Below are 18092 nucleotides of genomic sequence, written 5' to 3' on the forward strand. Positions count from 1 at the left end.
CGCAAGCGAGTGAACGAGGGTGGCAGCGAGCACGACGGAGCGGGGATGACGGCGGCGACAGCGGTGGTGGCGGCGGCTGCGACGACGAAGACGACGATTACCGCGCAACGTTGCCGTCGTCGTCATCGTCGTCATCATCGCGCGTAGTGGTGTAGGTGTGACAGCGACAAATACTTGTCGCTCTTCTGCTTCCCCCGAGAAGGTGTATCGCTGACGTTTTTCCCTCAGCCATTAGGACCACGCGTGGAACTTCGATTACGGATTGTGCCGAAAACCTTATCGATCTCGAGCACGTTCTCAAGTCTTTCGACCTCTCAGGTCGCCGGCGGCAGAAAGACACACACACACAGAGAGAGAGAGAGAGAGAGAGAGGGTGCGAGTGTGCGAGTGTGCGAGTGTGCGAGTGTGCGAGTGTGCGAGTGTGCGAGTGTGCGAGTGTGCGAGTGTGCGAATGCGCGAGTGCGCGAGTGTGCGAGTGCGCGAGTGTGCGAGTGTGCGAGTGTGCGAGTGTGCGAGTGTGCGAGTGTGTGAGCGTGTGAGCGTGTGAGCGTGTGAGCGTGTGAGCGTGTGAGCGTGCGAGCGTGTGAGTGTGTGAGTGTGTGAGTGTGAGTGTGTAAGTGTGTGAGTGAGTGTGAGCGTGAGTGTGTGAGCGTGTGTGTGTGAGCGTGTGTGTGTGTGTGTGTGTGTATGAGCATGTGTGTGTGAGCGTGTGTGTGCGTGTGAGCGTGTGAGCATGTGTGTGTGTGTGTGTGTGTGTGTGTGTGTGTGTGTGTGAGAGAGCGCGCGCGCGCGCGCGCGTTTGTGTGTGTGTGTGTGTGTGTGTGTGTGTGTGTGTGTGTGTGTGTGTGTGAGCGTGTGTGTGGAGCGTGTGTGTGTGTGTGTGTATGTGCGTGTGCATGTGTGTGTGTGTGTGTGGGGGTGGGTGGGTGGGTGTGGGTGGGTGGGTGGGTGTGGGTGTGGATGTGGATGTGGGTGTGGGTGCGTGACATGGAGAGATCTCGTGGGCGCATTAGTGACGAGTATAAATTCGCAAGGCGATTTCGATCAGGAGGAGACGTGTGAACAAATTCGCGCTCCCTTATCGCGAGATTTCACCACCGCCAATCTTTGTCGTAGTCTACCAGCGACGGATGAGAGAACAATTAAAAACCGTGCCACACGGAAGTAACTTTTTACAATGTTCGTACGTAACTCTCGATGCTCGTGCTCCACGTGTTTTGGATACGGTGTAATTTTTGCGAACTCTCTCTTGTTCGCGCAAGAGAGAGAAAGAGAAGGAGAGAGAGAGAAAGCGCACGGTAGACATCCCCGATAGAAATTCGCCTTATTGTCTATCCGCACATTTTGCGTAACCTCGCGCGCTGCAAAAAGGAGAACGCAACGTACTGCTCTGTGGAGCGGCGAAACAGTATTACTTCCACGCAGAGCGGCTTAAAATTTCCGCCGTTCTCCCGCGGGAGAGCATTACAGCGCGGTGTCGATTATTGCATACTGATTACACGAACATCTTAAGAGGTCGCCTACTACCAAGGCGCATGCTTAGGGGAAACTTTAAGGGTTGCCGAACGGATCCGACGTCGCCGTTCGCGGCGTTCGAAGTTTCCATCGAAACTGACGTCCCTTCGGCTACCGCTTAAAACCCCAACTCGCGCGCGATGCATGTGCGAAAAGTTACGGCGTAAAAGATTGTACTTTCGGAAATTACGCCGCGCCGAACGAACGAACGAACGAGCGAGCGAGCGAGCGCGAGGGATTCGAAATAGAGGGGCTCGTAGCGTAGCCCATAATTTATAAGAGATCCATCTCTCCACGTGGAACTTCACGTGTAAAATTACAAATTGCAGACATGCTTTACACCGCGATGCCGCGAAGAGAGAGAGAGAGAGAGAGAGAGAGAGAGAGAGAGAGAGAGTGAGAGGGAGAGGGAGGGGACGGAGAAAGATAGGGCACATAATCACATGCGCATCGGTGTTTTTCGCCGAAAGCCAGAAGCAAGCCGCGCGTTTCATTGCGGGAATGCAGGGAATCACCTGCGAAGATCGATGACACTTATGCTTAAGGGTGGCGGAGAAAGGGAGAACAAAGGAAGTAGATCAATTTCAGCGGGACGTTACGAAACTCGCGCGCCGGCAGACCATCGACATAAGAATATCTCCGGACGGAACGTTCTGCAAGAGGAAGGTCTAATTAGCAGTAAGACAAGTTACGCTACTTCGGGATTTTCTGCTCCGCGGCTTTTTCGAGTATGTTCGGCTTTGTACCAGCTCGCGTTGGGATCGTGACATTTGCCACCGGCTGAGCTAATGTCTGCAAAAAATTGCAAGTGTGTTGTAAAATACGCGAACAAAGTAAACACGTGCGAGCCGAAAGACCTAAAGTACCTTAATTTTCCTCTCGTCAGAAATTTATGCAACCTCCTTGGCTAAATTAGCAGCGCATACTCTGTCTAGATATTCTTATGTTCGTTCTTATATTCCGTTCTTCGACGGTGTAAGGTAAACGTACCGAATTACGCCACCTTAGCTTGTTCTATGCATGTAATGAAACATAGTTGAGTAAAAGTGTCTAAAAATTGCCGGAAAAGAAGCCGCGATAGTGTCAAATGGCTTCGCTAAAGTAAACATACGAAAGTATTATAATGTAATTTTCCGGGAAAACTAACTTCAAAAGCTTATATAAAAATCTGTCACTTTTGACTATTTTCGACTGAATTTGCTTCTAAATAATTACTAACCTATGAAGTGACATTGTATCTTACATTGTACGATAAAACGAGATGTTTTTGGGCAGTAATATAAAATGTTTTGTAATTTTGTGCGATTAAAATATAATAAATGGTGATAAAAAAGTATAACATTATAAAGTTATATGGTTTTTATATAATATAATATAGACATTACATATTTTATATAATATAGATATCACATTTGGTACATAATCAGTAGCGTAAATTGGAACCTACAATTTCAATGAGCGTAATTCGGGACATTTGCAGTTCATACTTAATTCTTCTATATAAATAAATAATCTTATTTATTTCTAATTTGTATGTGTGTTTTCGCTAATTTACAAAATAATAACTTTTAATAAGGTTCATAGTCTTATCTAATACCGCTTTACTTTTTAAAAAATAGAAACTAGTCTCAAAAATTAGTCTTTGCTTAAAGTGGCGTAATTCGGTATGTTTATCTTAGACACGTTAATCGAGCTGCTCATTACGCGCAAGGAGAATGTAGCTGAAAAATGTTGCGCAATTATTCAGTAAATTGACTCGGAGGAGAGATTTCTCGTAAAGCTGCGCAAAAACGGGATGTCTCGATCGCGTTATAATCGATCGGTCGAATTTAAAACGTTCAGTTAAAATTAGAAGTAACCCTACTTGTTCGAAGCTTCGAATTTGCGGAAAATTCGAAATATCGGAGTTCTCGCTAAAATTAATTTACTATTATTGTGATTGTACATATTTTCGAGTTCCCAAAATCTCGAGTATGCAGACGCTCAAATATTTGGACTCCGAAGTTTCGTTTGTCGAATATAACGCCTCGAAGTTTCAGAGATCCATCGCTTCGAAAAAGCGAAGCTTCAGATATAATTAATAGCGATAATTACAATCCTTGTCGCGCTGATCTCGCAGGATGATTTCGACGAATGATGCGAACGCCGCGACGTCGCGAACGGTGCGCGTAATTGCAGTCGATAAAGGTAGAAAGGCGAATAATAGTCATTGAGCGGACGGGCCGGCTTATATTAATTTGCAAGCTCATTAAGCTGTTTATTCGAATTCAATTGACGGTGCGCGTTCTCGCGACTTATTACGCCTGTCGAATCATTCGTCGCCGATCGCTCGAGCGACTAAATTAATTGATGCGTCATAAAGAGAAGATTCGGTTTTCTAAAACTGCAACAAAGGCAAATTCGGATATTTATCTACTTGATATTTATTTATTTGCATTTACGTGTTCCTTGGGAAGCAGCGAAGAGGAATTAGCGTAAACAATACAAAACGACAATGATTAGTCAATTTCTTCAATCCGCCGCTGAATTTGGCCATTTTATTTATATTCTTGCACTCAAGTCGCCATATTTGGCGGGCGGCCGCATTTTTTAAGCGAACTTCGCATAGCCGAAAGGTATCTCATCCGGCGCGCATTTCACGCTCAAAGATTTAAGAGATTCCTCCTGAAAGTAACTTGCTTCGAGAGAAAGAGAGAGCCGAACTTAAGTTGACGGCTCGATCCTCCCTCTTGTCGTTGCCGACGAGCCTAAATGTCCTACTTCCGGTTCGGCTATTCTAGCCTGGATCGATTGGGACGGTCGGCTCGTGTCAAAAACACTCGACAGGGAAGACGTCGCGTCGATTCTTCGCCGTCGAAGAACCGAGTCCGACTGTCAGCTCATAAATTTTAGGACGGAGCGTGTAGCGCAGCAGGATTAAATTCTTTCTCGCGCACAATCGACACGGTGGATTAAAACCTCCGGACAACTCGCGACACATCCGTCATGGCGTGGGAACGGCAAAGGTTAGCACGAGGTATAGCAGATCGTGAATTTTATATCGCTAATGGACGGCTGACCGAATAACCGTCTGATTATGTAATTACACGGAGATATTCCACACAAGCAAGCCAAATCGAGAAACAGAGTGCGTTGAAACCCGATATATATCCCTTTACATATTTGCGATATGAAATCTTAATTGGAATCTACGATTTTCCAAGAAACGAGAGAAAAGAGAGGAGAAAGAGAAGAGCAGAGTCTCTCTCGACGTCGTAAGAACGCTCGCATGGGGAAAAGCCTTCAAGAGCCTGAGAACTCGCTTCTTGGATCCTCACGAGAACGTAACGATACTTCGACTTCGTAATATAATATTACGCGAGCCGGAGAGCTCGTCCCCTTATTTCACGATTGCACGTTCGAATCCTGGCGTGCCGACACAATCGCAACTGGATGGACTGGAGATACCCGACACATGTCGTTGCGATTGGACCGGTATTTGAATGAACGGCAGACGGCATTCACACCTTTTTTCAACCCCTACTCACCACACTCGCGACCTCGTCCACTTCGAAAGCGATGTACCTAAAGGTTACGGTGGTTGACACGCGAACATTACCGCGTGCATGTATGTCACTGCACCTACGCACGTCGCACGGCATGCACGAACGCAGTGATGTATCGAGTTTTCTTCAGGTTCCCGTTGAATCGACATCTATGAAAAGTCAAAGAGCCACCCTACCAATCTATTGCTTCGATCTCACCAAAATTTACGTATGAGGACTCCTTGAGATTTATTTATTTTCTGTCTGTCACACTTCCTCTCTCTTCCTTCTTCTCTCTCCCACCTCCTCCCTCCTCTCTCTTTATCGTCTGAAAATATTATAAATGTAAATTATATACATAGTCCTCCAAATAATCAAATAAATTTCTAGATTGGAAAAAATCATGATTTGATTCTCTTTCACAATATGGGCCGTCAATTGAAAGAAAGTGGCAGAGATTTTCGAAACTTGCATGTAGATAGCCAATCAACAGACAATATTTTTTTAACGTTTTTCAAATATTTATTTTACATTATTTTCACATTTCTTCCATTCATTACCAAAAATATTTATTTAACGTTTATTTAATATATATTTTACATTAATTCTTCATTTAAAATGGTATTTAAAAAAAATATTTATTTAACGTTTATTTGACGTTTATTTTACATTAATTCTTCATTTAAAATAATCATTAAGAAGAAACGTTTACTTAACGTTTATTTAATGTTTATTTAACATTTATTTTACATTAATAACTCGTTTTAAATTATTTTTAACGTTTTAAAAATGTTTTTTAAATGTTTTGTTAATATCTTTAAAAACATTTTTTAAATATTTTTTTCTGATTAGGTAATTTTCCAAATAGATTGCGGTCATTATGGATTACTGTGTGTTGTTTAGTCGCATTGAAAATCAATACCTTTAAAAAAATGGCAACTATCTTCTGATTTCTATCTTTTTATTCCTCTTTTTTTCTTTTTCTCCCAGTGATAGATCGGTCATCGCGAGGCGCAGTCAAGTTAGCCGCTAGGCTGCCCAGTAGATACGTACGCTACTGGCTGGCCGCGTATACATACGTCGATCCGGACGAACGTGCGATTCACACACACATATAATGCCGATGCGGCGGCGGTGGCGGCCACGCTACGCCCCCATCAGCACGTACTACGGGAATACTACGTTCTGTGATGCGGTGCAATTAAGCCCGAGCACCCCTCCACCCCCATCATCCCCACCATCGGCCGCACAGACTTCGGACCCGTTGCAGGGGCGCAAGTCTGTGTCTTCTTTTACCACCCTCTCCCTCTGCCGTTTATCCATTCGTTCATTCATCAGAAAGAACACACCTTGACCGGCTTACCAACGTTCGGCCGACGTGTACGTTAAATCGAACGAAATAAATTGCACGATTGCGCTCGATAAAACGAAGGGATTAGCTTCCGGTGCTTGTACTTCGTTATTTCACGCTAAGCTTTGAGAAATTTTACAATGAGTCGACGAGTGAAACTTTCAGGAGCTTCTCATCAACAGATAACGAATCGTATTAATGCCAATTGATACAATTGGCATTAGATCCACGCCATTTCTTCTGTTTTTGTATTAAACAGGAGGAAATATATTTTTTTTTAATCGTAATTAAAACTGTTAGGGGATGTGGTATACGCAAAGCGCGATGTAACATGGAATTTGTAATCGCAGACAACACTCTTTCGTTTATATTTGCTCTTGTAAATTTTTGTTCTTTTGGAACTTACTGACTTTCTTACCGACAAGTCCAAATCACAGAATGCAACGGTTTCAAGTCCGCAAACCAAGAATTGCCATGATGTACAATGAATTCGTCACATTTTACTTTCAACGACCAGTTTTTTTCATTGAATGTTCATTAAAGCGAATGTCCCAAGTAGAGATAAAAAACCATTATGGTTTTCCCCATTTTCCCCATTTTCTCTAATAAATCAATCGATATCAATCCACATTTATCCTCAACATGTGTCCTACACCAAATTTTATATATTATTGTTTATAATAAATTTCAGATAAATTTAAAAACCATGGTAAACGCGAAACGTCATAATTACAAGTACCGACTGATGGCGAACGACTACGTACAGACACCTTAGTTAATTAAATCAACTGTCTATTCGCTAGAGGTAATTAAGGGGGCATATACACCTAGCAGAGTTCAAAAAATCGATTTTTCATTTCTTGCATTTTCTTAAAGCTTCATATATAGAGAATATTTTCTCTAAGTTTTAAGTCGATATTACAACAAATGACAAAGTTATAGGTCTGAGAGCAAGTTGAAAACTTGCACAGGCGGACGTCACTCAGGTAGCGTGGCCTGACTGTCCGTCGTATGTATTATTCTCCCCGAATTTATTGTGTTTCTCGCTGTTGCATATTTGCACAGAACCTGTTTTAGTCACACGTGAACGTAACGGCTACTCAGATATAAATATAGCTTAATTCGTCAATAGCTTGCCGCCCGTACAACTGGCAGTTAGAGCCGAGATCGAAGCCTTTATTTTGCAGTATTCTCAGTGAAAATGGAAGAAAAAAAGGATCGAAACAAAATCATATTTCTGGAAGATTCAGGAAATATGTAAACCGAAAAAGGATGCACCTAAAAATCGATACGAAGCCGAAAGAAACAAAACAAGTACGAGTGGGAAAAAATTAAAAAGTGCGGACGACATACCAGTTCTGGAAATACTTAATGCAGGATATCCAATTTTGAACTTTCAAAGTGTTTTCTGCTGTATTGGAATACGAGGGTAGTCCCAGAAGTACCTGACCTGACGTATAGATGGTGGTTGTTGTTTGAAAAGAATGACTATGGTAGAAAGTACCAACCTTATAAAGCTTAAGTTTGAAGTTTGACGACGGTACGTTGCTTAGTATTTGTTTGGCAGCCATCAATAGTGAACGCTCTCAGTAAATTTGTAAACATGGAAAAAATTGGTCATCGTTATGTGATACAATACTTTCATTTGAAAGGCCTCAGTCCAACTAATATCAAAGCGGAGCTAGATTCTACTCTGGGGGAGTCTGCTCCTTCGTTTACAACAGTAAAATGTATATATTGGGTGGCAGAGTTTAAACGAGGCTGTACGAGCTGCCAAGACGAACATCGCAGTGGTTGACCAAATGAGGTGACCACGCCAGAAATGGTGAGGAAAATCCACAAAATGGTATTGTATGACCGTCGACTGAAAGTGCGCGAGTTAGCAGACATGGTAGGCATTTCAAAAAGTGCTGTACATCGCATATTGACTGAAAATTTGGACATGAGAAAGCTGTGCGCAAGATGGGTTCCGCGATTACTCACAATGGAACAAAAACAGCGTCGTGAGGATATCTCAATCGAGTGTTTGGCGAAGTTCCACAGCAATAAAGCTGAGTTTTTGTGTCGATTCATAACCATGGATGAAACATGGGTCCATCACTTCACACTTGAGACGAAGGAACAGTCAAAACAATGGACTGAAAGGAGAAAATCGGCTCCAAAGAAGGCGAAGACAGTTCCATCTGCAGGCAAGGTCATGGCGTCAGTTTTTTGGGATGTGCGTGGGATAATTTTCATTGATTATCTTCAGAAAGGAAAAACAATCAACGGTGAATATTATGCGAACTTATTACAGCATTTGAGTGATAAAATCAAGAAAAAACGGCTACATTTGGCGAAAAAGAAAGTTTTGTTTCATCAAGACAATGCACCAGTTCACACATCCGTTATCACGATGGCCAAAATCAATGAGTTAAAGTACGAATTGCTTCCTCACGCACCCTATTCGCCAGATTTAGCCCTCTTGGATTATTTTCTGTTTCCAAACTTGAAAAAATGGCTCGGTGGTAAAAGATTTGCCAACAATGAAGAGGTGGAGTCTGCGGTTGATGGCTATTTTGAGGAGCTCGGCGATAAACAGGGTATCGAAGCTATTGAACATCGCTGGGAAAAGTGTATTGGGCTAAAAGGAGACTATTTAGAGAAATAAAGATATTTTTTCCCAAATTTTTTGTGTTTTCTTTGTTAGGTCAGGTACTTCTGGGACTACCCTCGTATAACGCATTATTGGCTATATATGAAATAGTGACGAGAGCTTGAATAATCTAATCTGGAAAGTATCTCCAAAAACAATGTATAGCGGAGTCATTATTATCGAAATTATTGTATATACAGCTACTTATATGTTTAATAATAGTGCAGCTTCATTATTACAAATAATGCATGCAATGAACATAAGTGTCGGGCCGAACGCATATCAATATGCTGCACAGGAGGACAGCCGTCGCATCGCGCAAACAGAGAAACAAGCGTTTGAAAGTACTAAAGAAGCACGAATACGTCAACAAAATATTGAAGATCTGGCTATACCATCCGTCGCAGAAAATCTATATTATAGCTCTGGTATCGATGATTCAATGTAAGTTTAACAAATTTCATGTTTTATCAACGACTAAACATTCAAACGCGTTTTCCTCGAAACGATTTTTCTCACACTGGTACCAGAAATTACTCGAAAATCACTGAACCGATTTACCTGCAACCTTTTTTTACATATTCTATATATAATTCTGTATCGCGTATCGTAAGATTTTTTTTATGATACTTTGTTTTTTTTTTTACAGCAGAAAAATGAATGAACTTTTCCTTGAAAATCGCTATGTTAGATTCAAACGTCCGCCATTTTGTCAAAAAACAATATTTTCAAAATCGGCTACAATACGCGAAAAATTATACTATTTATTTTAATATTCTATTTCTCTTTTTTGTTTCAGTTGAATTTTAGGAAAGCTACATCTGGTACCGATGATACGGATTTTTTTAATACTGCTTCTTCGTTTACTTGTATCTCCATTATTTGTTATAACTACTGACCATAAAAAGTATTCTTGAATATTCTTAAACCTGTATATTTTCATATAAAAAACTGCCAATCCTACAACTTCAATGGTTTTCCAGAAAAGAAATTCTCGAAATTCGGCTTTTTTCCGGGCTCCTAAGTGTATATGCCCTCTTAATGTTTAACTTCAAGCCAAACTGTCAAGAAAAAAGTGAGACTAAAAACTGTCATATCACTGAATGATACTTTAGCCATTTCTGGAAAAATATTCTAAAAATCAAAATCTTTCCATAAATCAGAATAACATAACACGATTAAAATTCCAAATGTTCAAATTTTCCAACAAAAAGTCAAATTATATGTATAAATCAGTAATATATACAGGATATATATCAGTAATATTTCCTTAATATTGTATTATAATAAGAAATATTGTAATTCCTTAATATTGTATTATAATATGAAATATTGTAATTTAACTATGACATTTCTGTAATATTATTCTATAATATTACGTGCTATGTGGGGGATATGCACTTTCGACGTACTTCTCAACGATATTTTGCTAATAATAAACATAGATCCACACGGCACAGAAAGTTGCAGCAACATTGCTGCAACTTTTGTGCTATATAGGTTGATAATAGCAGGCCTATTATCCATTACGTTTAATAATAATTTTCAATCGTATTAAAATTCGAACAACTTGTCCGTTAAATTTTCGGCAGACTTGTATGTGTGCAAAATGGTTTTGATATTTCTTCGACATATTTCGAGACGCAGCATCGACGTGCAATGGGAAAATCTGTTCTTCAATGATTCCCAAAGACAAGTTTTCTTATTGGATGTCAAAAACGTTTCGAAGTGTGTTTAAAAAAAAATACTCAAACCATTCCTCTTTTTACACATAAAATGCCATGTCTATTTGGCTAAAACACATCAAGAGAGAAGAATGAAAAGATCCTTAGAATTATGCTCATTGACAAGTCAAAATGTTCTATTTTTATTTTATTTATTACTTTATTTATTTTATTTTATTTATTTATATTGTTTTATTTATAATTATTTATATTATTCTATGTTACTGTTATTTGTTATCTTATTTATTTCATTTCATTTGAAAAAATTAAAAAGTCGTTATGAACCATTAACAGATAAAATGTTTTTTTGTTTATCATGAAAAATATAAATAAATATAAAATATAATAAGTCTTAAATATTAAGCCTGTTAGACTCATGGACACGTATTTTCCTTCGAATTTATTTACGAATTATTTATCTACAAATTTCTTTTACATTTATATAATTGTTTAGCAGAATGTAACTATTTACTCAAATTGTATTTTCTGCATTTTTTTATTAACAATATAAAATATATTAGGTTAATCGGAAAGTTCCATCCGCTTTTTTGCAAAACGTATGGCTTCATTTAAGAAACAAAATGAAAAAGTACATCAATCAAAATATTGTTCACCGCTAGCGATTACTTTTTTCCATCTTTTGGTCAGCAAACGAATTCCGCGGCGAAAGAATGACTCATCTTTGAAAGCTATCCAGTCAGAGACCTATTTTTCGACGTCTTCATAAGAATTGAAGTATTCATCAGCAAGTGCGTGTGCCATCGACCGAAACAAGTGGTAGTCGGAAGGGGCACAGTCTGGTGAATAAGCCGCATGGGGTAACACTTCCCAGCGAAGTGCTTTTAACGTTTCCTTGACAGATTTTATGACGTGAAGCCGAGCGTTGTCATGAAGCAAAATCACTTTATGCTGTCTCGTTTCATATTCTAGTCGTTTTTCGTGCAATGCTCGGCTCCAACGGATCATTTGTTCTCTGTAGAGATCCCCTGTGACTATTTAATCACTTTTTAACAGCTCATGGTACGTCACACCCTTCTGATCCCACCAAATACAGAGCATTGCCTTCTTTCCGTGGATATTCCGCTTTGGCGTCGATGTTGAGGGTTGGCCAAGATTGCAAATAATTTTTCGACATTTGGGATTGTCAAAATAAATCCATTTTTCATCTCTAGTGATGATACGATGTAAAAACCTCTTTCTTTGTTGCCTAGCGAGCAGAATTTCGCAGGTGGTTTTTCACCTTTCAATGTCTCTTGGCTTCAGTTCATATGGGACCCATTTTCCTTCCTTGTAAACCTTTCCTAAGGCTTTCAAACGATCGGAAATGACAGATTAAGAACAATTTAATGCTTCTGCAAGTTGCTTTTGCATTTGACATGGGTCTTCGTCTACCAATGCCTGCAATTCTTCGTCTTCGAATACTCTTGGCCGTTCAGAACGCTCTTTGTCCTCTACGTCAAAATCACCAATTTTAAAGCGTCGAACCATTCTCTGCATGTTTTATCGGAAGGAGCATTATCACCATAAACTTCTACAAGCATTCGATGAGCTTCAGCTGCAGTTTTCTTCCAATTGAAGCAAAAGATTAACACTTCGCGCAAATGACGCTTATTTGGCTCAAATTTCGACATTTTCTATGCAGTGAAAAACAATGTTATTGTTGCAAACGTATACTTTTATGTACTGAATGTTATTGACAGATGTCAAAACAAACTATTAAGCTTCGTTTAGACATTAGAGATTAACGACAGTTCTAGCTATAGCTACTTGTCGCTAAACGGACGGAACTTTCCGATTTACCTAATAATACAATAGATTAGTCCATTCAGCCTTCGAAAATACATTTATAACATCAGAAAAACAATAGCATGTCTTAAATCTATTGAGATGACTTAGTCTAACTGATATATTCGCCTTACAAAGTATATTGTGCAGTTAATCTTAGGTTATATTATTTAACCTAGTGAATACTTGTTGTCACACATTGCGCATTTCTCGAGTATCGGCAGCTGAGTCAATCGAAGTTATGTGAGCAAATTGATTATACTTAAATATTATATTGAACATAAATTTATGATTTATGATAGAATAAACTGAAATAAAATAATATGAGATAAAGTAAAATAAAATAAAATAAATAAAATGCAATAATATAAAGTAATTTTGTTTGATTATATTTCAATTATTTGACTTTGTATTATTGGTAGCTTTATTTTAATAATCTCTTACTGTACTTAGTACTTAATGATTACACTGTCGTTATGTTGGAAATGCTGGATATTTTTGTTCTTTCACGTAGACGAGTGTACATGTGGCGACATCTCTAGTCACCGCGATACCGTCGGTGAGGTTATTCCACAATACGCAATGCCATCTATTCATGAACTCGGCGAGCCCAGTCGTCGATTTTGACGGTTTTGCCTCTATTCCACGCACGTGTAACTGCACGGACCGCTCGTTTTTGACGCACAAGTGAGTAATATCCGTAAATTTTGCCGAACAGCTGGTCAGGAAGGCACACACACGTCGACATCTCGAGACATTGCGCGTTCGCGAGTATTTGTGACGATCCCGCGAGAGTGATCAAGCCTCTTGTCTGGTGCCGAGGTGGGTTCTCGTTACCTTCTCCTGTTTCCTCTCACAACGGTCGTCTCGCGTCGTGGCCGTTTTTAGGGTGACGCTCTCGCATTCTCGCGTTGCTGGCAGCGTTTGCCCTTGGTACGCACGTGCAACGCGCGAATTCTCTTAACCTATGCCTTATATAATGCACAGAAGCGTCGCGATCTGGCCCTCCCGCCGAGTTCTCTAACCTCCCCGAAGCCGCGATAATAACGGCTGGGTAACGTTGCAGGTGTAAGAAACGCGATGCCGTCTGACGCGAAGAAAAAGCAGCAGCAGAAGAAGAAGGAGGCCGCGAAGGCCCGACAATCCGGCAAGAAGCCGCCGCAGAGCAACAATCAGGTGAAGACGACCGAAGATGGCAAAGAACAGAGTCCGACGTTGACGGACTTGCAGAACGGTACGAACGGGACGGCTATCAGTGCTGAAGGTGAGTGAGAGAATGAGAAAGAGAGAGAGAGAGAGAAGGGATAATAGAAAAGGAAATATGTTGTTGTATAGCTTTTTTTAAATAACACCCTAGAAAAATATAAATTTGAATATTAGATCTGTTAATTGGGTTATGGTTCAAACTTGTTTCTATATCTGAAATTTTTTTTAATCATTTTTAACATATATTCAATGATAAATTATTCGTCGATCGATATCGAAACGATATCAAATCGACGTCGAAATCGTCAAATCGGATAAATGCAATATTTAGAAAAAAAAGGATTTTATGCATCTAGATTCTCAAATAATATTTTATTCTACATTTACTCTTTTATAAAAAATTACAGTTTCCTTAAAATTTTAGGAATATTTTTATTTTTATTAATAACAAAAGTAATGGTGTTTCTCTAATATGAATAATTTATCTAAAAACTTCTTATTTCTCTCTGTAATATATTTTTAAATATCAATCTTTCAATGAAAACCAATATTTGAGTTTTTATAAATAAAATTATAACATTTAACATATCTGTAACAATTTATATCTCATGTATTTTATAACACATATATATATATATATATTATAGGAATTTTTCATAATTTTTCTCTACATCTATAAACATGATCTTACCTCATCAAACACTTGTTAATATAATATACAAAGATGTATATTTACAGAGGCATTGTGTCTGAAATTGGAAGCAGACGCCAGACTGAATGCGGAGGCACGTTCATGCACCGGGTCACTGGCTTCGCACCCACGCAGTCGAGACATAAAGATATCAAATTTTTCTATTACTTTCCATGGCTGTGAACTGCTGCAAGACACCATGTTGGAGTTGAACTGTGGTAGACGTTATGGTTTACTAGGTCTAAATGGCTCTGGAAAGTCTACATTGTTGGCAGTATTAGGCAACCGCGAAGTTCCTATTCCGGAGCAAATAGATATTTTCCATTTGACTAGAGAAATGCCCGCAAGCAATAAAACAGCATTGGAATGTGTGATGGAGGTTGACGAGGAACGTGTGCGACTTGAGAAACTTGCTGAAGAATTAGTAGATTGTGAAGAGGAAGATGCTCAGGTTTGTCTTTGATTTCTTCCTCACTGTTTTTTGCGAATTATAAGTTATAATTTATCAATAAAAGAATACTTGTATAAGAAAATATTCTATTTTACATTGTATTATATTTGATATTACATTGCAGGAACAACTCATGGACGTATATGAGAGATTAGATGATATGGCTGCTGACACAGCGGAAGCTCGTGCTGCTCATATTTTGCACGGTCTTGGTTTTACTGCGAAAATGCAAAGAACGCCTACCAAAGACTTCTCAGGAGGTTGGAGAATGCGCATTGCTCTTGCTAGGTATATAAAAGTTTTACAAGAGTCTAAAAGAATATTTAAATTCTTTTTGTATCCAATGTCTCACTGCTCCTGATGTGCAAAATATTTACATTTTTACTTAGAGCTACATATAAATTTGCTCTTTTTTATTTTTTTTTATTTAGAATAAGTACTTAGAACTTTCTTTATACAGAGCATTGTATGTAAAGCCGCATTTATTGTTACTTGACGAGCCGACCAATCATCTCGATTTGGATGCTTGTGTATGGTTGGAAGAAGAGTTAAAAACCTATAAGCGAATTCTCGTTATAATCTCCCACTCTCAAGATTTCCTTAATGGCATTTGCACCAATATCATACACGTTAATAAGAAACAATTAAAATACTATACTGGCAACTACGAGGCATTTGTGAAAACACGGTAAGCTGTGGGAAATAAATTAAACTTTGATAAATTTTACTTCATGATATTTCCTTGATTCTAATGGTATTAAATGTTTCGATTAGAATGGAGTTGCTCGAGAATCAAGCGAAGCAATACAACTGGGAGCAAGACCAAATCGCGCACATGAAAAACTACATCGCACGATTCGGACATGGTTCGGCGAAACTAGCGAGACAGGCTCAGTCGAAGGAGAAGACACTAGCGAAAATGGTAGCGCAAGGTCTGACGGAGAAAGTTGTGAACGATAAAGTATTGAACTTTTATTTTCCATCATGCGGGACGATTCCGCCGCCGGTCATCATGGTTCAAAATGTCAGTTTTCGCTACAACGAAGACTGTCCTTGGATCTACAAGAATCTCGAGTTCGGAATCGACTTAGACACCAGAATCGCGCTGGTTGGACCGAATGGTGCAGGGAAGAGTACTTTGTTGAAGCTGTTGTACGGTGATGTACGTTGCAAATATACATATTCCGTCGAAATGCTTGACTTTCTCATCAAAATTAAACTACATCATGTTGCAGTTGGTACCGACAAGTGGAATGATTCGGAAGAATAGTCATCTCCGAATAGGCAGATATCACCAGCATCTTCACGAATTGTTAGACTTAGATATGTCGCCTCTCGACTACATGATGAATGCCTTCCCTGACGTCAAAGAGCGCGAAGAGATGAGAAAGATCATTGGCCGCTATGGTTTAACTGGACGTCAACAGGTACAATTTGTCGACTATTCACCTCTGCGTGTTCATACATTTACAAATGAGCAGTCAGGTTTAATTGCGAACGTATGAAAGTGCGCCGTTATTAACTTGTATTTTATATAGATTTGCCCTATTCGCCAATTATCCGACGGTCAACGTTGTCGGGTCGTGTTCGCTTGGTTGGCTTGGCAAGTGCCTCATCTGTTACTGCTTGACGAACCTACCAACCACTTGGACATGGAGACGATTGACGCGCTCGCCGACGCCATTAATGACTTTGATGGCGGCATGGTTCTCGTCTCGCACGACTTCAGATTGATCAATCAGGTGAAGTAACCTCACAAGAATCTCATAAATAACGCACAAGAATTTCTATGTTTCAAGATGTCATACTTAAAATTTAAAACTTCACTGATAAAATACTGACTTTTCTACAGTGATTACGTCATATTGGTTGCACAGAATTACAAATGCTTTTGCACAATGAAAATATATGCAAAAATGGATAGGAACATCGCTCAATGTATAACGAAAATAGTGAAAATTTTCAAAATTGACAAATGGTTATACTTTTACAATCGAATTTTAAAACTTAAAAATATATGAAAAATTTGCAAAAATATGTGTGGTTATATGCTCTTTTTACTAAGTATGATAAAACATAGCAATATACATTTATATGAGAACTACATGAGTAAGAAATACGAAAAGGATAACATGATGCTTATTTGACGTAACGTTTGATTGATTTCTTCTCAACGTTGTCTCGATTTTTTTGGAGTTAGCATAATTGGTTAATGCAGAAATCAAAAAATTCATATCCAAAAAATTCAAATTCAGATCCCAGGAAGATGGTAGTAAACCGTTGAGATATATTTGCCAAGAGAAATTTCTCAAAACAATAGAAATATCTCCGGACATTTCTAACAACTCAAAGTCCGTTTAAAGCTCATAGGTTCCTTATACTTGTATAAAATCTACACGTTATAAATATAAGAGAGAAATCACTACGCTTTGACAAGAACAATAGAACTAAAGAAAGTCTATTTTGGTACGCTCTTAATACAAGAAAAGTAATTTAACGTTCTTTTTGTTCGACGTTTAGGTTGCCGAAGAAATCTGGGTATGTGAGAACGGAACAGTTACAAAGTGGAGCGGGAACATTTTGGATTACAAGGAACACCTGAAGAACAAAGTCCTCTCCGACAACCAGAAGAGGCAGAAAGACCTCGCGAACAGAGGCAAATAATAAGGGGTTTCTCGATCGTGATCCGCTGTGTTTCCCACTTTCCACTGCACCATACGTTTCGATTATAGGAATTTCGTTCGGAAAATCGCATCAGGCTGAACACCGAGTGCACGCTGCTGTGTAGCGTGACGGTGCAGCAGTAAGGTTACTTAGTTAATTTATTAAAATATTAGGCCAAAATTATATCCTCCGCTCCCATCAAACCGCAAATGATCGCATTGCGGCGCACTTCTTGCTACGATGTAAGTCTAAAATGTGTCGAAGGAAACATGTCGCACGGAAGTGCAGATAAAACTTAATTAAGTAGATTACCAATGCACGAAAATGAAGAATGATTACGAATGACTTGGAGAAGAAGAAACAAGTAATGTCTCTTTTGTGGTCAACTGTATTACAAATTTCTGTTCTTATAGTCTATATAAAATAATTTGATTCTCTCTTGCAAGGATATAAAATATTGTAACATGTACAAACATACAGGTACAATGGATTACATAGTTCCAAAATACATTTTTATCTATGCATATACGTATATAAATTATATAT

At 39.1% G+C, this 18092-nt stretch overlaps 2 protein-coding genes across 3 annotated transcripts; both read left to right on the plus strand.

The window, feature by feature from the left end:
- Nucleotides 1-1895: 1895 nt before the first annotated feature.
- LOC112589502 (uncharacterized) lies at nucleotides 1896-13359 on the plus strand. Its single transcript, XM_025303033.1, has 2 exons — nucleotides 1896-2193; nucleotides 13049-13359. The coding sequence occupies exons 1-2, from the start codon at nucleotides 1959-1961 to the stop codon at nucleotides 13159-13161; spliced, it is 348 nt and encodes a 115-aa protein (XP_025158818.1). The 5' UTR covers nucleotides 1896-1958; the 3' UTR covers nucleotides 13162-13359.
- Nucleotides 13114-18075, plus strand: LOC105183017 (ATP-binding cassette sub-family F member 2). Of its 2 annotated transcripts, none has more exons than XM_011140860.3 (9): nucleotides 13114-13221; nucleotides 13601-13798; nucleotides 14479-14882; nucleotides 15007-15170; nucleotides 15343-15570; nucleotides 15657-16044; nucleotides 16118-16309; nucleotides 16421-16624; nucleotides 17403-18075. In XM_011140860.3, the coding sequence occupies exons 2-9, from the start codon at nucleotides 13615-13617 to the stop codon at nucleotides 17544-17546; spliced, it is 1908 nt and encodes a 635-aa protein (XP_011139162.1). In that variant the 5' UTR covers nucleotides 13114-13221; nucleotides 13601-13614; the 3' UTR covers nucleotides 17547-18075. The 2 variants fall into 2 exon arrangements, with proteins under 2 accessions (XP_011139162.1, XP_011139163.1); XM_011140861.3 differs by having other exon boundaries at nucleotides 13173-13356.
- The last annotated feature ends 17 nt before the right edge of the window (nucleotides 18076-18092 follow it).

The sequence above is a fragment of the Harpegnathos saltator genome, unplaced genomic scaffold (assembly GCF_003227715.2).
Source record: "Harpegnathos saltator strain DR-91 unplaced genomic scaffold, Hsal_v8.6 scaffold528, whole genome shotgun sequence".
In the NCBI taxonomy this organism is placed as follows: Eukaryota; Metazoa; Arthropoda; class Insecta; order Hymenoptera; family Formicidae; genus Harpegnathos; species Harpegnathos saltator.

What these genes read in the sequence shown, in the direction of transcription:
- LOC105183017 (XM_011140860.3), top strand. Translation starts at nt 13,615, where the DNA reads ATGCCGTCTGACGCGAAGAAAAAGCAGCAGCAGAAGAAGAAGGAGGCC. An exon ending in GTGAAGAGGAAGATGCTCAG is followed by an intron (nt 14,883 to 15,006) that starts GTTTGTCTTTGA and finishes ATTACATTGCAG; the next exon opens with GAACAACTCATGGACGTATA. An exon ending in ATGCGCATTGCTCTTGCTAG is followed by an intron (nt 15,171 to 15,342) that starts GTATATAAAAGT and finishes TTCTTTATACAG; the next exon opens with AGCATTGTATGTAAAGCCGC.
- LOC112589502 (XM_025303033.1), top strand. Translation starts at nt 1,959, where the DNA reads ATGCGCATCGGTGTTTTTCGCCGAAAGCCAGAAGCAAGCCGCGCGTTT. An exon ending in AGAGGAAGGTCTAATTAGCA is followed by an intron (nt 2,194 to 13,048) that starts GTAAGACAAGTT and finishes TCTTTCACGTAG; the next exon opens with ACGAGTGTACATGTGGCGAC.